Here is a 25868-nt window from a genome sequence, read left to right as displayed (position 1 = left end):
CACAGAAAGAAAGAGAGGAGTCTGGCTAATAAGTATCTCTAAGATAAATGAAAGGTATGCCCCAATCTCTCTTAGAAAAGACTCTCACAGTGTAAAGTCAATGAGGTATTTATCAAGATAATAATTTATATAATTGCCATTTCCCTTTTTTTTCATGCTGCCCAATGAAATAAGAACATGAGATTTGCTATTTGGTAAATAGCTAATTGGCTTTACAGAATAGCAGGAAATGGCTTTGATGGTAAGTACACATTAAATACACTGTTACACAAAGTAGCTTTCTGCCTAATGATCTAATGTACACTGAGTAAGTCTGAAAATTAGCTCAGTGCCTGAAGTTCAAGTTATTCCATCTGTTTCTTCTCAGTCTCTGAAAAATAGTGTTAGTGTTTTTGAACCACTTTGTATTTCTCTGAAGATGCTAAAAGCAAGCAAAATGTTGCTGCCACAATCTCTGCAAGATTCCCATCCTTTCTGATGATGCAGTCTGGGTAACAGTTTATTCTTTCTAAAGTCTTGCCTTTTATGGCACGGCTCGAAACATAGCCATGAGGAGCACTAGCAAAGATTGAGCCACTTGGTTTCGAACCCATTTCTCAAATCTAAACTTTACATCAGGAATGGAACTCACTCTCCCCCTCTACTCAGCTCTGGGGAGACCCCACCTGGAGTACTGCCTCCAGTTCTGGAGCCCCTATTACAGGGGCTTCAGGAGGGATATGGACGTGCTGGAGCATGTCCAGAGAAGGGCCACGAGAAAGATTGGAGGGCTGGAGCACCTCTCCTATGAGGACAGGCTGAAGGAGTTGGGGCTGTTCAGCCTGCAGAAGAGAAGGCTCCGAGGTGACCTTATTGTGGCCTTCCAATATCTGAAGGGGGCCTACAGGAAGGCTGGGGAGGGACTTCTCAGGATATCAGGTAGTGATAGGACTAGGGGGAATGGAATGAAGCTGGAGGTGGGGAGATTCAGGCTGGATGTGAGGAGGAAGTTCTTCCCCATGAGAGTGGTGAAGCCCTGGAATGGGTTGTCCAGGGAGGTGGTTGGGTCCCCGTCCCTGGAGGTGTTTAAGCCCAGGCTGGGTGAGGCTATGGCCAGCCTGATCTAGTGTGAGGTGTCCCTGCCCATGGCAGGGGGGTTGGAACTAGATAATCCTTGTGGTCCCTTCCAACCCTTACTGATACCATGATACAATGATACCATGTAATATCAAACAGCTTTACCAATTAAACCCAACCAAACAATACATGCTAGTGCACTGGAGCACAGTAGTTATTAGATTTCTCCAAAGCCTGCTGGACTTCAGCTCTGCCTGTCTCTTTTGCTAGCTGGTCCTTGTGGTCCTTTCCAACCCTGACCGATACTATGATACTATGATACTCAAGGAAGTGTGTCTCACTCCTCTGTGTCAGCAGAGAAACCAATATCTCATCCATCAGCCAAACCCAGAGCAATTGTGAACTCATCTGCAGTAATTTTCATTAGACTCCTACAAATATTCCCTCACTGAAAATGGTGAAAAAAAGGAGAAAATAATAGAGAAAGGCTGGAGTTCTGCCTGTCTGTCATCTACAATCGCTATTTTATTCCAAATTCTATTTGGCAACTTTTCCAGGCTGAATCCAGCAGCAGGAGGTAGTTACAGACACCCCACTTCCAGAGAACCATAGAGAAGACTGCTCATTGTACATTGTTCTGTGAATGCATTTTTGTGGCTTTTACAGAAGATTTTGGACATGAAAGGGTCTAAACCAGAAGGTTCTATTACTTGAGTGTCTTGCTCATGCAGACACGTAGAATATGATATGCCAGGAGAATTTAGCCACATAATAATATTAAATAGGATTTAAGATCACCAAGCTTCACATCCCATAAAATACAGGCCAAACACAGTCATTTCAAGCAGTTACATCTGAGTCATGCCCATAAATTATATATAGGCTGCAACACTTTGAGTTTCAAGCTCTGTAGAACCTACTATGTCCTTTGGGAATTTTCCCCAGTGATTAGCTGGCTTTAAAGTGCATGCCTTCTTCATATCTTGAATTTATGTAGCTCTTACTCCAACTACAGAACCTATTACAGCTTTTCCTGGAAGACTAAAGAGGCCTTTGTTTATGAAAAACATTTCTACTTGTGGTTGTACAACTATGTTGTTTTAAAACGGGGTTGGAAGTGGGGTCCTAAAGCTGCCTAGTTCATGCTTCAGCTCCAAACAGCACTATACCGGTGTAATTCCTGGAGATAATTTGAGTAGTCTCTTGTTACAACAGATGGTGATTCCAAAATCTCATATGCAGCATATTCTACTGCTTCACTACTCTCACTGCCAAAAAAATAAAGGGCTTTTCTTCTTCTGTGCTTCATCTCAATTTCCTGAACTGCGAACGCAGGCTGTTATTTCATTTCACTCGCCACAGACATGAGGATGAGTTTATTCCACATTTCTTCTTATTTATTTGAAAACTGCTGCTGTGTTTCCTTTCATCTTCTCTTCTGTGGACAAAATCCATCTGAATTTTATACTGCAATTTATACTTCTCAGGCTCCAAATAATCCTTAGCAGTTGTATTTCTAAATCCTTTTAACGTTGTCTTTGAAAGCTGTGGCTGTGAAACAGAGGAGCAGACAGAAGAAGCTGGGAAATTCTATGGCATTGTTGAGCTTCCTATTATTAAGGAAGTATCACACACCCTGTATACTCTTGCTTATTACAATGATTATTCACCCAACACTTACGTTCTGGGCATTTCCATCCTCACTTCTCTTTATCTCAACATCCTGGTTTCACTCCTGAGACATGTTTGGTTCTCCACCATTTCCTTTTTGGCTCAACAGCTGTTTGTTTACTCTAGCCTTCTCATAAATCCACAGTGTAGCCAAAGATGATCAGATTTCATGGAAATTGAAAAAGAATCCCTAGACTCATGTATACATCACATTTCTTCTTTTCCCAAACCAAAAGCAAACAGCTCACATCATAAACTAGATCATCTTACCAGTTGCCTAAAACTGACAAATGTGATGACATTTTACCTACCATATTTTTAATATGCCATGTTTCTAATGTTGCCTTTAATTCAGGCTTGATAAACATACACACAGAAACCAATTAAAAAATCACTATTAGACTATTCCTATTTTCAGCAGCCCCCAGTAAATATGATCTTTGTTGGACTAGGTGCTCTCCAGAGATCCCTTTCAACCACAATGGTTATGTTATACAAAGGGATCACTATACTTCTTCTCTCTTTAAACTAATGAGTTCTTGATTTGAAAGGTTGAAGAAAGACTGTGTTGTACACAAAAATAGCTGTGACTACCCACAGAAATGTCTTTGATGCACACAAGAGGAAAAACAATTTTCCAAATGCATAATAACGTAAAAAGTGAAGATTCTCTGCTCATAAACAAATCCAGTTTTGAATTAAATGTATAAAAGATGACTGCCCTTGAAGACACTGCATTAACTTGACTAAATGAATAATCCATTGGTGATTATGGATAATGAAATGATGATTAGGGTTTATGAACGACATTATTGTTTCATTTTATCAGAGAGTAACACAAAAATAATATAAGAATTTCAGGATCTTTAAGAGAAAACAAGAAATGACTTTAAAGTATGCATGAAAATTGTTGCATTATGAAAAGAAGTCATCAACCTCTTAATGGACTAATGCACACTGAAACGTAGTAAGGCAATTTGCTCAGTATTTACTTACAGAGAAAATTTCACCCTGTCTCATTTTTCACCAGCCCAAAATCCAATAAAATTACATACTTTATGCATGAGAGCAGCTGAAATACTTTGACAGCTGCCATTAGCCTGAAGCCAGTGCACAACCAAACTGAACCAAATCATAGTATCATAGTATCATTCAGGGTTGGAAGGGACCACAAGGATCATCTAGTTCCAACCCCCCTGCCATGGGCAGGGACACCCCACACTAGATCAGGCTGGCCAGAGCCTCATCCAGCTTGGGCTTAAACACCTCCACAGACGGTGCCCAAACCACCTCCCTGGACAACTCATTCCAGGGCTTCACCACTCTCATGGTGAAGAACCTCCTCCTCACCTCCAGCCTGAATCTCCCCACCTCCAGCTTCATTCCATTCCCCCTAGTCCTATCACTACCTGAGATCCTGAGAAGTCCTTCCCCAGCCTTCCTGTAGGCCCCCTTCAGATACTGGAAGGCCACAATAAGGTCACCTCAGAGCCTTCTCTTCTGCAGACTGAACAGCCCCAACTCCTTCAGTCTGTCCTCATAGGAGAGGTGCTCCAGCCCTCTGATCATCCTTGTGGCCCTTCTCTGGACACCTTCCAGCACCTCCACATCCCTCTTGTAATAGGGGCTCCAGAACTGGATGCAGTACTCCAGGTGGGGTCTCCCCAGAGCTGAGTAGAGGGGGAGGATCACCTCCCTTGCCCTGCTGGCCACACTTCTCCTGATGTAGCCCAGGATCTGATTGGTTTTGTGGGCTGCAAGTGCACATTGAGAGCTCATGTTGAGCTTTTTGTCCACCAGCACCCCCAAGTCTCTCTCCTCAGGGCTGCTTTCCAGCCAGTCACTGCCCAGCCTGTATTTGTGCCTGGGATTGCCTCCACCCAGCTGCAGGACCCTGCACTTGCTCTTGTTGAACTTCATGAGGTTGGCTTGTGCCCACCTCTCCAGCCTGCCAAGGTCCCTCTGGATGGCATTAACTTTTGTCTTTGGCAAAGAAAAAAAGAAAAGAAGAAGGAAATTTATTAACGATAGGCACATTTCACATCTCTGTTAGGAGATGCCTTAAATCATATGCTTCCCACTGCTGTAACAAGATAAAACAGTAGAAATAATGCCGTTAAGGAAGAACTTTGGTCAAGGCAGACCCCATTTAAGAATCATTCTTGTAACTGTGGTGAGGACACCATGCATCCAGCAGTGCTAGGAAATGTGTGTCAAAATAATCAAAGCTTACATTAGCAAAAAAATGGTCATTTATGTCTTCTGCTTACCACTGCAACCAGCAATGAACATGAATACCTGAATCTTTCTCCTTTATCTCTTTGCACATTTCTTTATTCCTCTTCCAGTAACTTTTTTTCCCCCACTAATAACTATTAGCATCTTTACTGTTCTACCAAAATGAAGTGCAACAAAAAGGTTTGCCAAGAAGTTAGTCCTGTACACTTTTTGCATCAATAGTTTTAAGTGTCAAGGAGATATTCGGGAATTGGGGGAGGGGGGCAGGGAGCATCTCTGGAAAAGAGTATTGAATTTCATACCACCACAGGATCATTTTCAGGAATACTGTTATTTATTAGGCCAACGTAACACTATTAGAGAAGAATACAATCTTCCCTGGTCCTCTGGGGAAGGTAGATGAGTTTTTGCTCATCCGTTCAGTTGTGGCAGCCTCACACACTTTAAAGGCAGGATCTTGCTTTTAAACATTTGACCAACACCACAGAACGTTAAAAAGAAGAGGTGGATCTGGGTACTCAAAGGGCACGTATACAGCCACCAGCACTTCAAAAGCGCTGCCCACCACACTCAGCCTCAGGCTTTGAGCTGGAGCACCCAGCGCCAGCCTTGTCTGAATTCCTCTGCTCTGAGGAGACCCCTCCACAGAGCGTAAGCGACCCTACTCCGCCGGCTCGCCCTGCTGGGTGAAGACACGGCCCCCGGGACACCACGGGGAGAGAGGAGAACCCATAAACAGTAGCACAGACAAAGACAAGACCCCCAGCTCTTTGCTTCGTGCAGTGCGCCCCAGGCAGGGAGAGCCGGGACGCAGCCCCGTCCCCCTGGCAACGCCTCGAGCAGGCGCCGCTCCCGCGCTGCGCGGGCTCGCCGTGCGGAGGGGGCGGGACTTCCGGGCCGGCTGTCCCTCCTCGGAAATGACATCAGAGTGTCAACATGCAAGATGGCGGCGCATCATCGGCAGAACACGGCGGGGCGGCGGAAAGTGCAGGTGAGGGCGAAGAAGGGCCCGGTGGGGGCTGTCGGGGGGCGCTGCCCTGGCAGAGCCTGATCCTGGCACGGCCTGGCCTGGGAGAGGAGGACAGTTTGCAGTGGCGAGGCGGATCGCGCGGCCCGAGAGGGGCGGCGGCGGGGGTGGGATCAGCGGGCAGGGGTGGTGGTGGGGGGCAGGTGGCGGGGCGGAAGGGCACCAGACAGGGGAAGGTTCCCCTCGGGAGTGCTGTCGCCCTGGCTTGAGGGGCTGCGGCAGCGGTTGCTCTCAGCTCGGGGGGAGCAACGGTTGGGGGTTTCTATGGCAACGCAGTCGCCTCCTTCCTTTTCCTGGCAACCCTGAGTTGAAGGGGAGACACCCCACGCGCCCCCAGTGCCCCTCTGCCAACTCCGAGCACGTCCGTGGAGGGGGCGAGTGGCTGCCCTTGGCACCGCGGCCTGGCCGGCCTAGAGAGTCGTGCTGCTTGCTGCCGATCGGGGTCAGGTTCCCGGGTCCGGAGGGGACAGAACTGCACCACGCCTCCCATCTGCCCCTTCCATCTCCGGTCAGCGTTACTTAAAGGATGACTGTAGCCTGGGCAGCCCGATGGGTGTAAACTTTCTGAGCTCACCTGAGAGGCGATCGGACCTCCTGGTGTGAACTTATATGTAGTTATGGGTACACTACTGGAGTCTGGGTAGCGACTGGAATTACTGAAATGTGCATCGGAATCAATACTTTTTTTAACAGCAAAAGTCATGAAGATGGTTTCATTACAGTCCTCACCTATTTTTTTGTTTGTTTTTTGTTCTTGTTCATGGCACTACCAGCATTTTAAACATTCTTACTTTCTATGGAAAGTAAGCTTTCCATAGCTTTCACTATGGAAAAGATTTAGGGCTTTATCAGTGTGCAAAGCTGCCTGCCTTTGGAGGCAAGTGCAAGTTTCATCTCTCTCCACTGTGATCCAAAGAAATATCGATCCAGACCAAAATAGCAGTAGAATCCTTCCAGACAGAGGTGGGGTTTGGGTTTGAACAGACCTTTTGTGTTTTATCACACAGAGGAAATGGTGTGTTTTTATGGCCTTGTGGTTAAAGGAAGCAATCAATACTGTACAAAGAATTCCCTTGTCCTAAAAAAAAATAATAATTAAAAAAAAAAAAATCCTCTGACATTCTTTAAAAGAAAAAGAATCCAAATTATTCTATCCCTTTGATTTCATTGTCTGGTCCATAAACAAGTTTTTGCAGGTTGCTCTCCTAAGGAGGGGGGGTTTATGATAACTTGGTATTGCTTTGATGTAGTTCTGTCTCTTTATAAAGTAGTGCTTCCCTGACAGCCACCTGCGTCAAAGAGTTCATTGTTTCCTTTTTTACTGCTGCATTCCTTTTTGAAGCATTACTGCATTCCTTTTTGAAGCATTACTTAGCTCCTGAGCTTGTATTTACAGGTAGATTTGTGCTAGTTTATGATGTCGTCTTCTCCACTTTCATTATTGCCTTTTTTCCACTATGCTGATCTGTCTCACCCAGTAAGTCCATTGTAAGTCTAGATCTACAACAAATAACTTTGCTTATATCATCAGTGTAAAGCCTTGAGTAGAAGGTAGGCATTTTCTTAAGCTCTTATTACTTCACCTAATTGGTTACAGAAAGGATTTTCTTCATGTAATGGCATTTTAAGTGGCTATTGTATCCATCAGCTGCTGATGGAAAGGTAAAACCACTAATGATTTGTTTGGCTTCCCAGTGGCTGGGAGTTTAGGGTGCTGCTACCTCAAGCTTTAGACAGAGTGTGAAGGAGGAATTTCTCCCAAACCTATGTGGCATGGGGAAGAAGCTTCTTTAAAAATGACCTCTCAGGCATGGAAGAACTTGATTCCTTCCATGGCAGGAGGAGAGCTGGCTGAAGTGTATGGAAAGTAGAGCTATTATTGTCTTGGATCCACCTGCTTTACATATAAGCAGAACCACCTGAAATACTCAGTTTAGGGTAGTTCTGCATATAATCATATGTTTCTAAGGGTTGAATCAGAATAGATGCTCCAGGCCTCAAAATAAATTCCATGCATAAAAGTATAAGCAGCTTAATCATTTCAAGGTAAAGCAGGCATTTGAAATGTCCAGTGGCAGTCTGTTGGTGTTTCTTAAGCTTTGCTATGCATGTCTGAAGGCTGCAGTAGTGAAGTTGTCTGGTTTGGGGAAGGGAATGGGGATGCAGAGGTATGCCAGACAGTGCTATGTGATGAATAGCAGTTGTCCATATCATAGTATCATCATAGTATCAGTCAGGGTTGGAAGGGACCACAAGGATCATCTAGTTCCAACACCCCTGCCATGGGCAGGGACACCCCACACTAGATCAGGCTGGCCAGAGCCTCATCCAGCCTGGGCTTAAACACCTCCAGGGACGGGGCCTCAACCACCTCCCTGGACAACCCATTCCAGGGTTTCACCACTCTCATGGGGAAGAACTTCCTCCTCACCTCCAGCCTGAATCTCCCCACCTCCAGCTTCATTCCATTCCCCCTAGTCCTATCACTACCTGAGATCCTGAGAAGTCCTTCCCCAGCCTTCTTTCAGGCCCCCTTCAGATACTGGAAGGCCACAATTAGGTCACCTCAGAGCCTTCTCTTCTCCAGACTGAACAGCCCCAACTCCTTCAGTCTATCCTCATAGAAGAGGTGCTCCAGCCCTCTGATCATCCTCGTGGCCCTTCTCTGGACACCTTCCAGCACCTCCATATCCCTCTTGTAATAGGGGCTCCAGAACTGGACACAGTACTCCAGGTGGGGTCTCCCCAGAGCTGAGTAGAGGGGGAGGATCACCTCCCTTGACCTGCTGGCCACACTTCTCCTGATGCAGCCCAGGATCTGATTGGCTTTGCAGGCTGCAAGTGCACATTGAGAGCTCCTGTTGAGCTTTTTGTCCACCAGCACCCCCAAGTCTCTCTCCTCAGGGCTGCTTTCCAGCCATCCAGCCAGTCCCTGCCCAGCCTGTATTTGTGCCTGGGATTGCCTCCACCCAGCTTCAGGACCCTGCACTTGCTCTTATTGAACTTCATGAGGTTGGCTTGTGCCCACCTCTCCAGCCTGTCAAGGTCCCTCTGGATGTAGCTTTCAGATACATTGCTGTGAAATCTGTCAAGATGAAACCATTTTTCAGCAGGTGGCTTAAAGCAGCTGCCCCTGCTGGAATCCTTCCAATGATTTTGAGAAACAACTTTTTTTTCTTTAATTGCTCACAATAACATTTCTCTCTGAAATTTTTCTCTTCTTACAAACAAGGAAGTGAGTTTTTTTGGTGAGTTACTGAGTATTAAAATATTAGAACTGTTGGTAAATACAGTAGCTGTACAGGTATGTGTGTACACAAACAGGTCTAAGCAAGGCTGCAGCACAAGGCTTTAGGCTGAGAAGAAATTGCTGTGGTAAGATTGAACTCTGACCTGCAGCATGCACATCTGCATCGCTCCGTTGCACATGGAGAAGACTGCAAAGGTCACCAGGAAGGTAGGACTTCAGCACCACCTGGCATCCACTGCAAAGAGGGCAGGCTGAGAGCACATTACTGTGTTGTTCAGTGCTCCAATTTGGAGTCAGTTGCAAAACCACAAAGATAATAATGGCTGTGATAGAGATCAGTCATTTTATTGCCATGATGGGCTGGGAGGGGTAAGATCTGTGGGATATGACATGTTTTAATAATGACCAAGGCCTTTTACTTTTATACTGCTGTAGATTTTATAAACTCTCATAATGAAAAAGGATCTTTCACTGCAGCAGTGCACAAACATTACAAGGTGGTACTGTGTACCCTCATTGTAAAGAATTGATGGGATTCAGTACCCTAAAAGGATCAGGACTGATTATTTTAATGACTATCTAAGAGCCCCAAAGATAAAGTCACTGTCAACAGTTCAGCACACAAAGCTATGGGCAGGGATGCCTCTCAACTAAACTTGGCTGCTCAAGGCCTCATCCAGCCTGGCTTTAAACACTCCCAGGGGGGAAACATCCACAATTTCCCTGATCAACCTGGTCCAGAGTATTGTCACCCTCATACTGAAGAACTTCTTTCTGAGATTTAGTCTAAACCTTCTGTCCCTCAGCTTAAAACCATTCCCCTTTGACCTATTGCTGGACACCCTTATGAAAAATAGATCTACAGCCTTCCTGTAGGATGCCTTCAGGTATTGGAAGGCAACTATAAGGTCTCTCCAGAGTCTTCTCTAGGCTGAATAATTGCAGCTCCCTGAATCTGTCTTCATAGCAGAGGTGTTCCAGCTCTTGAATCATCTTTGCGGCCCTCCTCTGGACTGACTCCAAGTGTTCTGTGTCCTTCTGATGATGGGGACACCAGAACTGGATGCAGTATTTGAGGTGGGGTCTCACAAAAGCAAAGGGGCAGAATCGCCGCTCTTGACCTTCTGGCCACACTCCTCTTGGTCCAGCCCAGGATATGACCTGCCTGCTGGGCTGCATGAGTGCTCTGCCCACTCATGGTGAGCTTCTCATCAGTCAATACATCCAAGTGTTTCTTCAGAGCTTCTCTCAACCCACTCTGCACTCAGCTGGATTTGTGCCTGGCGTTGGGCTGACCCAGATGCAGGACCTTGCTCTTTGACTTGTTGAACCTCGTGCAGTTGGCACTGACCTGTTTTTCAAGCTGTTGCTTTTATTGATCCACTTTAAGTTCCCTGTGTTAAGAAAGTCATTTCAACACCCTTTTAACAGATTTTATGGAACCCTTAATTTGTCCCTCTGTGTTAATATATAATTAATGTATTTGAACACAAGCCTGGATGCTTCTGGCGTTACACCTCTTTGTCTAAAGGGTTCCATGTGGTGTACAGCAAATGTCTAGTGAGGTTATTTTTAGTTTGTCCACATATTCTGTGTGTCTTGTTCTACTTTTTTGAGTACACAAGATGTTTATTTCATTCTGAATGACTGGTTTGCAAGGGATGGACTCTTGAACACTTTTTGCTTTGAATGAGAAGAAATGTATTAAGTATTTTCTGTGTAAGCAGCTGTCTGTTACTAGAATGTCTTTAGGCTTACAATGGGAAGTGGAGGGTTCATTTTTGTGCCATAGTCCTCATTTTCAAATAATACTCTCTTCACAAAAAGCTCAATAACTGTTCAAATAGGAGTACTCATTTGAAATGCTGATGTGGTGTCAGATAAACTTGCTGACTCCAAAGTCATTTTCTTCTTTCTCTTTTAAGTACTAGAAATAAAAGAATTTTAAGGAGCGCATTTTAGTTTGGGTCAAAGTCACCTCTACCCTTGAAAAACAGCTGTCACAATTTCTCGCCATGACATGCAGCAAATGATCCTTACCTATCCTATACAACAGAGAGCTGTGGCAGTGGGAAACAGTTGTCAGTCTTCCCTGGTCATGTCTTTTAATGATGGAAAACCAGCACCCAGTTGAGCCAGCAGCCTCAGTTTCAAGGTCCTTCTAGATGGCAATTTAAGTTAATGCAAATTCCATTGTAGAAAGAAGAGAAAATGACTACATCTAATCCAGATGAGCTTTTTACACTGCTTGTTTCTAATTTGAGAACAATATTTACTTCATTTTAACATGAAAGTGTTTTATCCATTGCATATTAAGATACAACTTTAATTCTGTGATGAACATGGAAATGTGAGTCTCAATTTCCGCAGTCCTGTGAAAGTATCAGTCATACATGAAATGTACCTTATTTACTGGAGGAAGCCACTGTTTGCTTTTTTCTGCATTTTAGATGCAGTTATTTATGGCTGTTCTTTACTTGAACTCCTGCAAACTAAAAAAGGAGCATTATGATGAGCTAAAAGCTCCTTAAAATGCTTGGGTGGGTAACGTACTTTGACAGTTTTATTTATGAGTGGAATAAAGAGCTGTATATTATACCTGAAACTATAATGAATATGGGAGGTGGCTGACAGAAGGTGTGCAAACCCAAAAAATTGAGGATACAGAATGAACCAGGTTGGAAAAGACCTTCAAGATCATCAAGTCCAACCTAGCCCCCAACACCATCTAATCAACTAAACCATGGCACCAAGTGCCTCATCCAGTCTCTTTTTAAACACTGCCAGTGATGGTGACTCCACCACCTCAATGGGCAGCACATTCCAATGGCCAATCACTCTTTCTGTGAAGAATTTCTTCCTCACATCCAGCCTGAACCTCCCCTGACACAGCTTGAGACCCATGTCCTCTTGTTGTGGTGCTGGTTGCCTGAGAGAAGAGACTAACCCCCACCTGGCTACAACCTTCCTTCAGGTAGTTGTAGACAGCAATAAGGTCTCCTCTGAGCCTTCTCTTCTCCAGGCTAAACAACCCCAGCTCCCTCAGCCTCTCCTCATAGGGCTTGTGCTCAAGACCTCTCCCCAGCCTCATTGCCCTCCTCTGGACACGTTCAAGTGTCCCAATATCCTTCTTAAATTGAGGGCCCCAGAACTGGAACCAGGACTCAAGGTGTGGCCTAACCAGTGCTGAGTACAGGAGCACAATGACTTCCCTGCTCCTGCTGGCCACACTGTTCCTGATCCAGGCCAGGATGCCATTGTCCTTCATGGCCACCTGGGCACCTGCTGGCTCATGTTCAGCCTACTATCAACCAGTACCCCCAGGTCCCTTTCTGCCTGGCTGCTCTCCAGACATTCTGACCCCAGCCTGTAGCACTGCATGGGGTTGCACTTAGGTATGTTGAATCTTAGTTTCATAGTTTCATAGTTTCATTCAGGGTTGGAAGGGACCACAAGGATCATCTAGTTCCAACCCCCCTGCCGTGGGCAGGGACACCCCACACTAGATCAGGCTGGACAGAGCCTCATCCAGCCTGCTCTTAAACACCCCCAGGGACGGGGCCTCGACCACCTCCCTGGACAACCCATTCCAGGGTTTCACTACTCTCATGGTGAAGAACCTCCTCCTCACATCCAGCCTGAATCTCCCCACCTCCAGCTTCATTCCATTCCCCCTAGTCCTATCACTACCTGATATCCTGAGAAGTCCTTCCCCTGCCTTCCTGTAGGCCCCCTTCAGATACTGGAAGGCGACAATTAGGTCACCTGGGAGCCTTCTCTTCTGCAGACTGTACAGCCCCAACTCCTTCAGTCTGTCCTCATAGGAGAGGTGCTCCAGCCCTCTGATCATCCTCGTGGCCCTTCTCTGGACACGTTCCAGCACCTCCACATCCCTCTTGTAATAGGGGCTCCAGAACTGGACACAGTACTCCAGGTGGGGTCTCACCAGAGCTGAGTAGAGGGGGAGGATCACCTCCCTCGACCTGCTAGCCACACTTCTCCTGATGCAGCCCAGGATCTGATTGGCTTTGCGGGCTGCAAGTGCACTCTGAGAGCTCATGTTGAGCTTTTTGTCCACCAGCACCCCCAAGTCTCTCTCCTCAGGGCTATCCTCCAGCCAGTCACTGCCCAGCCTGTATTTGTGCCTGGGATTGCCTCGACCCAGATGCAGGACCCTGCACTTGCTCTTATTGAACTTCATGAGGTTGGCCTGTGCCCACCTCTCCAGCCTGTCAAGGTCCCTCTGGATGGCCTCCCTTCCCTCCAGCGTGTCTGCTGCACCACACAGCTTGGTGTCATCAGCAAACTTGCTGAGGGTGCACTCAATGCCACTGTCCATGTCCCCCACAAAGATGTTGAATAAGACAGGTCCCAGGACTGATCCCTGAGGGACTCCACTTGTCACTGGCCTCCACTGGGACATGGAGCCATTGACAGCCACTCTTTGGGTGCGGCCATCAAGCCAGTTCCTTATCCATCTAGTGGTCCACCAATCAAACCCATGTGTCACCAGTTTGGACACCAGGATGTGGTGCGGGACAGTGTCGAAGGCTTTGCTCAGGTCCAGGTAAACGACATCAGTTGCTCGCCCCTCATCTATTAATTTTGTCACCTGCTCATAGAAGGCCACCAGGTTGGTCAGGCAGGATTTGCCCTTGGCAAAGCCATGCTGACTGTTCCCAATCACCTCTTCACTATTCTTTTGAGCGAGTAGTGACTCCAGGAGGATCTGTTCCATGATCTTTCCAGGCACAGAGGTGAGACTGACTGGCCTGTAGTTCCCTGGTTCCTCCTTCTTGCCCTTTTTGAAGATGGGGGCAATGTTTCCCCTTTTCCAGTCTGTGGGGACTTCACCAGACTGCCAGGACTTTTGAAATATAATAGAGAGGGGTTTAGCAACCTCATCTGCCAGTTATAATCTGAATCTCATGTAATTTGTCAAAATACATCCTTCTAGCAATTTGGAGAACTGAGGGACTCCTGCCAACCTCAAACCTGACACTTTCAGGAAGAGTTTGTTTTCCCTAGGAACTAACATCAAATTTGATCTACTGATCTTTAGGAGTTGAATTCCTTTAATTTGTGGTACCTGCTCACACTTACTATTTCTGGCTGAATGTTTTCACTGGCTTTATCTACAGAGTTTGAAAGCAGCGAGAATTTGATTGTCATCCTTTTGTCTTGTGTTTTCTATCATGTTAAACCTTGATATTGTAGCATTGTTTTACTCAAGTAGCATTTGTGGGTCTTTTAGCAATGCAGGCATGATACAGTCAAACCCAGATGAGGAGCTGCACATATATGTCTTGCTCTCTGCATCACAGAAAACATCAACAGACCCCCAAACAAAGTATTTGGAGTGTTCTAACACAACACTCTTATGTGTGGGCCATGGTGTCTTCTCTCAGTAACATCTCAGGCTGTGTGTAGGTAGAGACTTGAGCAGGAATTGGACAAGTGGAGTGCATGAGAGAAACCAAGAGTGTTGGAAAGTGGGACACAGTCTGAAATTGGGAGAAAGAGCAGTGACTCTACAAGAACTAGGAGTGGCTGGCAAAGACTGTGAGGCAGAAGTGCTTTAAGAGCATTGGAATATAACATCATAAATGTAGTAAAGCACTTGTGGAACAGTAATGCAGTATATTAAAGCAGAAGGATTCAGGAGGCTCTCAATTTTGATCCTTCAAGATTGGTCTATAGAGCTGTAGTTATAAAATGGAGAATAAGACTGGAGGTGTGCCTTCCAGAAGCATCAGCTCTCTTGTTGTTCTGCTCTGGGATGGAATAATTCTGTTGAGGTGTTGCCCCATCCCCCAGTTCTTCAAATGGACTTGCCAGTTCTTTTGCTATAAAACCTGAGACATTGTAAAAGATAAGCACCACTGAACATTTTGTTTAATTGGTTGAGGTTTTTTTGCATAACTGAGATCTGCTCTGGAAAACATTCTCTTTATACTGCTAGAATGCTGTCATTGGAGTGAAAAATTGCTTTCAGATTTCTAGCCCAAGACTACTGCTTGGAAATGTTGTCAAAACACTGGTACTTATGTATCCAAATGATTCCTGCTGTGAGCAGATTGGATTATAGCAAGCCTAAAATTTTCCTTTGTTGTCCTGATTGTGTTTTACAGAATCTGGGAAGAGACATAGCTGGCAAGCTCCCTTCCTTTTCTCTAAGTGGGAGGGCTTTCCTCAGAGTAATGCATAAAACCCTGTGGTCAGGAGAGATGCAGCACAATGTGAATGGGGTAGATCTGAAAAAAAAAACTGCAGCAACTTGTGTTGTAGACTTTTCAGTATGTCTCCTTAAAGCTTTTTTGGTGTTTCTGAACAAAACAATGAAATAATCTCTGTGCAGGGTGCTGTCAGATGCAGAAGGAAAGAAACTAGGGGAATAATTTGACTGGAAAAGCAGTAAATGTTTGTTGGTTGTTCTTATTGTATTAGCAAGTAGGTGGTGTTTTTAAAACTGGCTTCAGAATAATAGTGGTTACTGAAATACATAGCTAGAACTTGTTTCTCTGGCTTTTCAGTGCTTTGTAGTCCTTAGAGACCATATCCTCTCCCTTGTGAGTCTGGAAGTACTGTCATCCCAGCTACAGAAACTGTGAAACCTACCTAAGATTTGTAACACAAACTCTGTGTGTTGTCTAAGATCACCCAGAATATTTGTGCAGAGCAGGGAATTGGAACTAAGAGTTCTCTGCATCTAAGCTTGAGTTGTAATGATTAAAGTATCCTTTGGGCTCCAGTTCTCTCTGCTAATCTCTTCTCTATGGTTCTTCCCCATTTTCAGCAGGAGGGGGAAAATGACTGAGGTGGTTTGGGTAACTCTCAAACTGACAGACTTAATGCTTGTAAAGCTCCTAATATTTTCTACCCAAGAACCTCACAAAGGTGAAACAATATTTTATGGCCAAGTCAATATCTTCATGCTACAATTGGGTTTTTTAAATGTGTTTTAGGTCTCCTATGTGATTAGAGATGAAGTGGAGAAGTATAACCGAAATGGGGTAAATGCACTTCAGCTGGATCCAGCATTAAACAGACTCTTCACAGCAGGGCGAGACTCTATTATAAGGATATGGAGTGTCAATCAGCACAAGGTGAGTTGTGAGAGGATTCCTATGTCTAAACCTACTTCTTTTCCAAGTTATGAAACTAGTAAGCTGCCTACAGATGTATTTCTGATTCTGTTTCTTAACAGCTGCCAATTATTCTGATAGGAAGATCATTCTGATACTGCTCGCTCTGTGGTATCTTACATACCTGTATGGTTCTGGAGCAGTGACTTCAAGTGAGACTGCATTGGGCAACTTTTGATCCATTGAAAGGCTGAGGAAAATACCACAACAGGATCTGATAGTCACAGTCTTTTTCATTTGTCATGAGATCTTATAAACCCTTTTTTCCCTTAATTTGCAGCAAGACCCCTATATAGCATCTATGGAGCATCACACAGATTGGGTAAACGACATTGTGCTCTGCTGCAATGGCAAAACATGTAAGTACTTAAACTACAGCATTCAGAAATTGTGCATAAAAATATTTTAGCTGCTGCTTTAGTTCTTTTCCATCTGCTCCTAGCATGTACAATTCAGTTGTGATGCACATTGCAAATTCGATATCAGGACATTTAGACACTTGAAGGTGTCCAGAGAAGGGCAACAAGGCTGGGGAGAGGCCTTGACACAAGCCCTATGAGGAGAGGCTGAGGGAGCTGAGATTGTTTAGCCTGGAGAAGAGGAGGTTCAGGGGTGACCTCATTGCCCTCTACAACTACCTGAAAGGTGGTTGTAGCCAGGAAGGGGTTGGTCTCTTCTCCCAGGCAACCAGCACCAGAGCAAGGGGACACAGTCTCAAGCTGCACCAGGGGAAGTTTAGGCTGGAGGTGAGGAGAAAGTTCTTCACCAAGAGAGTCATTAGTCATTGGAATGTGCTGCCCAGAGAGGTGGTGGAGTCACCATCCCCAGAGGTGTTCAAGAGGAGACTGGATGTGGCACTTGATGCCATGGTGTAGTCATGAGGTCTGTGATGACAGGTTGGACTCGATGATCCTCGAGGTCTCTTCCAACCTTAGTGATGCTGTGATACTGTGAAAGTGTAAATGTGCAATTAAATGAGTATTTTGATCTTTGTGGAAAGAAAATCAGTGTAGTGCAAAATGCTTTCAAGTCACACATATGCCACTAAAGTTCCCTCTTTATTCTTTCCAATGTAGTGATATCTGCTTCTTCAGATACAACTGTGAAGGTGTGGAACGCGCATAAGGGGTTTTGCATGTCAACACTAAGGACGCATAAGGTGAAGAACATTATCAGTAAATCCTGTATCTTATCACTGACAGTCTTTTCAATGTTAAGGTGTGGATTTCACATAGATAACATTGTTGATCCAGGTTGTTAAATTTGCTTTATTGTAGGATTATGTCAAAGCCTTGGCGTACGCAAAAGATAAGGAACTGGTAGCATCTGCCGGGCTGGACAGACAGATATTCCTCTGGGATGTAAATACTTTAACAGCACTGACTGCCTCAAATAACACCGTAACAAGTAGGTACCTAGGGAGGGAAGGCAATGCAATGGATTTGATTGAGTTGCATCTTCTGTGAGATCAATTTAAAACTTCAGATACTTGTTTCTGACTGCACACAAAAGATGTGCAGGAAATTGTACGGTGATGTTAGCATGTACTCGGTGCGTTTGTTGTGTTATATAATAGCTGAAAATCTGGAGCAGCCAACAGTCACAGCATTTAGAGTAGAGAACAGCCTAGGCTAGAGTCTCTTTGGACATTTACTCCTGAAATACAGTGTGCTGGTATTCTCTGAAACTTGCTAGAACTTGGGTTTCAGAAGCTTTTTGCGCCTCAACTAAACCTCTTCTAGAAATTTTCCCTCAGGGTATTTGTCAGGGCATTTTTGCTGGGTTTTGAGGGTTGTTTTGCTTATACAGATGCTGCAAAAGGTGCAGCACAGCTTCTAAAAGCAGAATTGGATGCATTTATCAACTCTTACCTGTCAGAAGAAGTAAGTTACTAGATAAATTTCAATTTAAAAAAGTGTGAAGTACTAAGATGTAAGCAATAGCACACTGGTGAGATCTAACTCACTGCTTAGATATTAGAATGCAAGGGGTAACTGTCCACAGATTATCAGACATAATCCTTAATGCTATCAGCATCTTTTGAGAAGTGGTCTGGCCTGCTTATCTATCCCAATAAGAACATTATAGTAAATCATGGGATACTTTCCCATAGAACAATTCCTGCATGGCTTGCTTAGAATTGTCAGGATAGAGCCAGTTCAGTTTCTCTTCTGGGAAGTGTGACACCAATCTTCAAGTTCAATTAGATTTGACTGCTCCATCAACATCCTGCTTTGTATTGGCTATTTAAGCAATATGTTTTTCAGAATGAGGTCCATTTTGGCCACACTTTATTTTGCTGCTTGTAGGCAGGTTGGAAAAACAGTGTTTCAGGTGACTGGTGTCTTTCATTTAATACTTCATGTTTGATCCTTATTTAAACAGTATCAGAGTCTCAGGTGTATGCTAGTTTTCCTCAGTCCTTTCAAACAATTGATTTTTTTTTTCAGAGTGCAAATAAGATTGCTCTTGTGCATTAATTTCCTATCTGATTACAGGGGAAGCACTGTCACAAGCCAGGCTTTAAAAGGAAGCCAATTTTTAAAGAGGCTCAATCAACAATAGCCACAATTTAAATTAAGTGGAGAGATTTGGCTTTTGAAAGGTAGTCCCTTCCAGAAGAGCTTTGCTTCTGGCATGAGTTTTGCTCCTGTACACTTAAGATTCTCTCTTCCATTCCTTGTGATAGCTCTGTACATTATCCTTTCATAAATCATTATGGATGTTGAACAGTGTGCAAACCTTCAAGAGTTTCCAGTTCAGCTTTTTTGCCTTCAACTATTGTCTGGGGACAGTGGAAGCCTATCACTTTATTTCGGCTACAAATAATAGATTTAATTTGAAAGTTTACCTTTGGCTACAAATAATAGGTTTAATTTGAAAGTTTACCTTTGGATAGCCATAGCTAGTGGTTAAGAGGACCCTTAAATAAAGCTGCATAATTCTTTTGCTGTGATGAAATGTTTATTACATTATTTAGGTTATGAAATACTGTGTTAGAAACTAATTTCCATAATATCCATAAATCATTATACAGAGCTTCACATCTTTGCTGGCAAGAGGTGCTGCTATTTTCAGCCTCTCTGGCATACTGATTGTATGGGTTTGAGGCTTGGTGAAATACTTCAGTGGTGCTCTCTGAATAGATGATTTTCATTTGCTATGTGTGTGCTTTTCCAGGTTGAAGGATTGATACTTTAGCTTGTCTAAAAGTGGATTAGGTGGTACTGAATTCCACAGCTCTGATGCTAGCTGTGAGGGGAAGGAGTTGCCATATGGTTTTCACAAACACAGAGATAGCAGCTGTGTTCAAGTAGCACATTTTAGCACTGCAGTGTAACTTCAGTAATGCATCTCTGCTGAACTAGGAGAGGAGCCTTTAATGTATCATGTGGAATTTCACTGCTACTTGGCTTGGAAGAAAAAATCTCTGCACTTAAACCTAAATGCTGTGAATTACAAGGCCACACAGAAGTATCATTCTCTGATAAAGTAATTGTGAAGAGCAGGAGTATGTTGATGGTCCTGCCACTGAATTGTGGTGTCAAAAGGACACCAGGATTGTAATGACCATAACTCTGAGGTGTTACTTTGGTTTTATGTAGCAGTAGGCTAAGAATTGGGATGTGTATTACCCTAGCTCTGTGCTGTCTACAGTATTTGATTTTTTTTTGAAGCAACTATATATATGGAATGGAGTGGCACTGTTTTCCTGAGCCAAAGGGCACTAAAATAGCCTAAAAGAGCATTTTTGAATGAACACATGTGTTTTTCAATTTACAGTATTAAAGTTGAAAATGTAAATTTTATTTTGAAATAGCTTCTTCCCTGAGTGGGAACAAAGACTCTATCTACAGCCTTGCAATGAATCAGATGGGAACAGTAATTGTATCAGGGTCCACTGAAAAGGTAAGCAGAAATCTGGTAAGGCTCATTCCACTTCACAGTTCAGTGTAGAGACATTTCAATGTCATGTCTGCAGTAGCTTTTGTGTTTTTAATAGTGAGGGTAGACATTTCAGGGGATTGTGTAAGTGTTAGGATACAAATACCTCCCTCAGTCTGAAGTTGTTTAGATATCCATGTAGTGTTAATTCACAGAAGAGACAATCAGAGCATCTTGTGTAACCTTCTCACTATCAGAGATGATTACATTTCACCACAAGAGCTCTGATTTTGGGGGCACATTATTCAAATGGTTATAAAAACTGAAGCAGTTGCCTTGGGCAAGGAAGAAGTGCTGCTAGGAATTTATAAGATCCCTGCAGGAGTTAGGAAATGAAGTGAGCTGATGAAGTTCAAGTGTTCCCAGGAGACAGCCCATGCTCTTTGTTGTAAAGGAAAGGGAAATACCCTGAAGTCTCCTGCAAGTTTTTTGTTATTATTTATTTTGTGGGGGTTTCTGTTTGTTTGGTAGAGCTCCTGGGGTGGTGTTTTGTGGGGGTTTTGAGTGTTTTTTGTTGGGTTTGTGGTGGTTTGTTTCTTTGTTTCTTTCTCCTGTTTGATTTTGTGGGGTTTTTGTTGGGGTTTTTTTGTTGGTTTGTTTTTTTTACCTGATCTGACCCTGGGAGAATTTGATTTCTAGGTCAATTTGAAAATGAAAATGGGATACAGATCCATCAGTGAAGCATCTGAGAGCATTCCAGTCACTTCCATTCTTTAATTTCATAAGAAGACAGAAAAAGCCAGGGCAAATGAAATGAAAATCTTGAGGAGAAAATCACATTTGATTATTAGAAGTGCCTGAGATCTAGTTATGTCTGTCTTGTTCTCATAAAGTATCATTCTGGTGATGGATGTCTGTGTGTTTGGAAGTAGTGTCGGTCTATTCAGAAAGAACTTCATTCTCTGTAGAGAAAATGCATTGCTGGGAAGAACGATGTTAATGCCAGTTATCCAATGTCTGTTTGCATAGGTTCTAAGAGTGTGGGATCCAAGAACTTGTGCAAAACTAATGAAACTCAAAGGGCACACGGACAATGTGAAAGCTTTGTTGTTGAACAGAGATGGCACCCAGGTATGTGCTGTAACCTGAGACAAAGGCTCTTTACAGAATGTCATTAATCATAGAATCATAGAATTGTTAGGGTTGGAAGGGGCCTCAAGGATCAGCCAGTTCCAACTTCCCTGCCTTGGGCAGGGATGCCTCACACTAGACCAGGTTGCTCAGAGCCATGTCCAACCCGGCCTCAAAAACCTCCAGGGATGAGGCTTCCACCACCTCCCTGGGCAACCTGTTCCAGTGTCTCACCACCCTCCTGGTCAAGAACTTCTTCTTGACATACAATCTGAACCTACCCATTTCTAGTTAATCTATTTCAGTATAGTTATTTTATGCCATAGATTACACAAGGCAGCTGAACCAAGTATCTTACAGATATTCAGTCTTTGAAGGAGGGAGAGTGCTGGGTGAAGACTCTGGTTTGTTACAGGTCCACCTAGTTACGGAGGGGGTGGTTTACTTCAAAATGGCTGAAAATTGTGATAAGAATTGTTGACTGCCAGTCTTAATGGAAAACAAAATAGAACCATAAGAACTGTGAAAGCTCTTTATGGGAAAAAACCCAAACATGTTTTCAAAGCCTTAAGTACCTGCTTTAAGTATGATGGTTGTTGCTCAGTGTCTTTCAGGCAGCTCTGATGGGACCATCCGCCTGTGGTCCCTTGGGCAGCAGAGGTGCATAGCCACGTACCGTGTCCACGATGAAGGTGTCTGGGCTCTGCAGGTCAATGAAGCCTTCACTCACGTTTATTCAGGGGGAAGAGACAGGAAGATTTATTGTACAGATTTACGGAATCCTGATATCCGTGTGCTTATCTGTGAAGAAAAGGCCCCAGTCCTTAAGGTAAATCCAGTTTAATTCAGGCAGTCACACAATGGTTGAGGTTGGAAGTGACTCTGGAAGTCGTCTGGTCCACACCCCCTGCTCAGGCAAGGCACTGAAAGCTGATTGCCTGGGGCCATGTCCAGATGGCTTTTGTCTGTCTCCATGGATGGAGACTTTAGCATGGCATGGCATGGCATGGCATAGCATAGCATAGCATAGCATAGAACAGAATAGCATAGCATAGAATAGAATAGACCAAACCAGGTTGGAAAAGACCTTTGAGATCATCACATCCAACCTATTATCCAACACCACCTAATCAACTAAACCATGCAACCAAGCACCCTGTCAAGTCTCCTCCTAAACACCTCCAATGATGGTGACTCCACCACCTCCCTAGGCAGCCCCTTCCAATGGGCAATCACTCTCCCTGTGTAGAATTTCTTCTTAACCTCCAGCCTAAACCTCCCCTGGCACAGCTTGAGACTGTGTCCTCTTGTTCTGGTGCTGCTTGCCCAAGAGAAGAGACCAACCCCCACCTGTCTACAGCCTCCTTTCAGGAAGCTGTAAAAGAGCAATAAGGTCTCCCCTGAGCCTCCTCTTCTCCAGGCTAACCAACCTCAGCTCCCTCAGCCTCTCCTCATAGGGCTTGTGCTCGAGACCTCTCCCCAGCCTCGTTGCCCTTCTCTGGACACGTTCAGGTATCTCAATGTCCTTAAATGACATGGCTTAGGAACATGTAGGTGTATAAGGAGTGTGTGATTGAAATGTATACCAGTGTGTAAGCAAATCTGGCTTTCCTTCCTTGGCATTCTCAGATAAAATTCTGGGTATATTAATGTAGCATTCAACGTGTAGAATCTGAGCAATTTCAGTTCAAAATGGGAAAAAAGCTACTGTCAGCTGAACAAAGATCAGAAGGGGTCTCCAATAGCAGCAGTGATTTGTTACTGTCTAGGAAATACAACAGCAGAGCCAAGTGTATAAAGTTCTTCTCTTTTAATTAGCACAGAACTTCTTATGTTCTGTCTTTAACTGTGTGAAGTATCTAAATGCAAAGTAATTGAGCAAATGTTGAACTTATCAAACTGTCCATTAGGGAAAATTGCATCTTGCTAAACAGCAACTTTAAATACTGGCTATTCAGACACATTACATCTGCTGCCCATGTCCACAATTTATTTGAGTATTTGAAACAGTTTCTCTTGGAGTTTCAAAAATTGCAGCTTAGTTGTATTTGTATTCAAACTTTGTGTTTCTTTACCCAACTGAAAATTGTGCTGTGTCTGAGGTAGATCCAAGTGTGAAAGCAGGTCTACACAGAGCAAATATTAATTGAATGATGGAAAATTAAGTTCAAGCATGCCTGAAAGTGTCTGTGGTTTCGTTGTTTAGATGGAACTTGATAGATCAGCTGATCCTCCTCCAGCAATTTGGGTTGCAACAACTAAATCCTCTGTGAATAAATGGGTAAGTGATACATTTTACACTCTGAATTCAATTAAGTAGTCATGGAATTTGCAGTCTTGGTTTGGAAAGTGTTGAACTGTTGCATGCAATGGGACTGTGCCTTGCTTAGGAGCATGTAGGTGTATAAGGAGTGTGTGATTGAAATGTATACCTGTAAGCTTTCTTTGAAAAAAAATACTCATAAAATACTAATATTGAAATTGATCAAAAAACATTGAAGCTTTGAAGTGCTTTCTTTGCCTGTTTGTGCTGCCTTTAGAAATAATCTCAATCAGAACTGGACTGTTCACACCTAAGGAGCAGCATGAACTGGCAGTTGTTACTCACAGATAAAAGCCAAGTGTTTTAGATGTATCATGAATGAGTCATTTTGTTTCTTTCTTTAGACTTTGAAGGGAATTCATAACTTTAGAGCATCTGGAGATTATGATAATGATTGTACCAACCCTATACCACCCCTGTGTACACAGCCTGACCAAGTTATAAAAGGTAAAGAGTTGTTATCCAGAAAATCAGAATCCAGTTGTTTTCCTTAGAAAATCTGTGAGGGAGCTGGGGTTGCTTAGCCTGGAGAAGAGGAGGCTCAGGGGTGACCTGAAGCCTACCTGAAGGGGGGTTGTAGACAGGCAGAGGTTGGTCTCTTCTCCCAGGCAACCAGCGCCAGAACAAGAGGACACAGTCTCAGGCTGCACCAGGGGAGGGTCAGGCTGGAGGTCAGGAGGAAGTTTTACACAGGGAGAGTGATTGCCCAATGGAATGGGCTGCCTGGGGAGGTGGTGGAGTCACCATCACTGGAGGTGTTTAGGAGGAGACTTGATAGGGTGCTTGGTTGCATGGTTTAGTTGATTGGGTGGTGTTGGATGATAGGTTGGACACGATGATCTTCTTCTGGTCTGGTCTGGTCTATTCTATTCTATTCTATTCTATTCTATTCTATTCTATTCTATTCTATTCTATTTTCAGATAATGGTGGATCTTTAAGACTAGCTCAACTTGATAATGTGATTTCCACTGAAACAATGTGCTTGTCATCTGCCTAGTGTTAGAGTAGTGTTTAAACACTCTTGCATAAAGTAGTGAAACAAGAGAACAATCTAGAGCTTAATGTAGTATTAGAAGAAAAAAAAATCATCACCTTCATTCTTGTTTGTTTACCAGGGGGTGCTAGTATCATTCAGTGCCACATTCTTAATGACAAGAGACACATATTAACCAAAGACACAAATAATAACGTGGCATACTGGGATGTCTTGAAGGTAAGTATGACATTTTGGATCAAGCATCTGCTGTGGGATGATTAATTGTTTTGCACTTTTTAATGCATTTGTGTTTTTTTTTCAGTCTGTGAAATGCCTGCAGTAGAAAATAAGTTAGCTTTCTGTCTCAAAATGTACTGCAAAGATTGCTTTTTGAAAGGGGAGGGAGCATTTCTGAGCTGTTCTGCATCTTTGCCCTGTCATGAGGCTGACCTCTTGTTTCACCTAACTTCAATGATGTATTGGTGTCTTCATTTACCTCAAATTGTACTGAAATACTGACACTAGGGGGGAGAAGGAGGACACAGGATGCTAGAAAACAGTTATTTACTCAGTGGTAGTGAAAATTGGGTTTTGTTAGTATGAAATAATACTTCCATACCTCTCCACCAGCTTGATGCCAGTACCTCAGAAATAAGTGATACATAAATTACTTGCCCCATAAACTGCTGTTCCATGTTTCTGAGAAAAAAATTCAGCCTTTGACTTTTGCATTTCTGGATTGCAGTACTCGTGGAGAAATCATTCCAAGTGTGTGTGAAAGTGAAGTAAAAGAGTTGAGGTTTTAGTATGACTTAATACTCAGAATTTAATAACTTACTTCTTTTGGTGTCCAGGCATGTAAAGTGGAAGACCTGGGGAAAGTAGATTTTGAAGAAGAAATTAAGAAGAGGTTTAAAATGGTGTATGTGCCAAACTGGTTCTCAGTGGATTTGAAAACTGGGGTGAGATACAACTCCTTCATCTATTGTCTTAATTATCAGATTTCCTGTCTTTTCATGTATTGTTTAGTCACAAAGGTTTTAGTGTGCTACAACATCATCATTTATCTGATGGGTGAGATTTATTTTGAAGCAGAATATCAGATCTTACATCAGTTGCTAATAATCTCAGTCACAATTGTTTGGTGTTTTTCTTATTATTTTTT

At 43.6% G+C, this 25868-nt stretch overlaps 1 protein-coding gene across 1 annotated transcript in view; it reads left to right on the top strand.

Moving 5' to 3' along the window:
* Positions 1-5888: 5888 nt before the first annotated feature.
* Positions 5889-25868, top strand: part of WDR48 (WD repeat domain 48) — a 29466-nt gene continuing 9486 nt past the window's right edge. Inside the window, exons 1-12 of the mRNA XM_068145939.1 lie at positions 5889-5956; positions 16208-16348; positions 16668-16746; positions 17464-17546; positions 17665-17794; positions 20208-20296; positions 21302-21403; positions 22008-22232; positions 23610-23684; positions 24071-24173; positions 24843-24940; positions 25558-25665. Coding sequence (XP_068002040.1) covers positions 5909-5956; positions 16208-16348; positions 16668-16746; positions 17464-17546; positions 17665-17794; positions 20208-20296; positions 21302-21403; positions 22008-22232; positions 23610-23684; positions 24071-24173; positions 24843-24940; positions 25558-25665 — 1281 coding nt within the window. The 5' untranslated portion in view covers positions 5889-5908. The remainder of the gene's footprint in view (positions 5957-16207; positions 16349-16667; positions 16747-17463; positions 17547-17664; positions 17795-20207; positions 20297-21301; positions 21404-22007; positions 22233-23609; positions 23685-24070; positions 24174-24842; positions 24941-25557; positions 25666-25868) is intronic.

This window comes from Melanerpes formicivorus, unplaced genomic scaffold (assembly GCF_026170545.1).
Source record: "Melanerpes formicivorus ecotype bairdi unplaced genomic scaffold, bMelFor1.0.p_v2 SCAF_13, whole genome shotgun sequence".
NCBI classification, from domain to species: domain Eukaryota; kingdom Metazoa; phylum Chordata; class Aves; order Piciformes; family Picidae; genus Melanerpes; species Melanerpes formicivorus.
The sequence above is the reverse complement of the archived record's forward strand: the minus strand, read 5'-3'. Positions and strand labels throughout refer to the sequence as shown.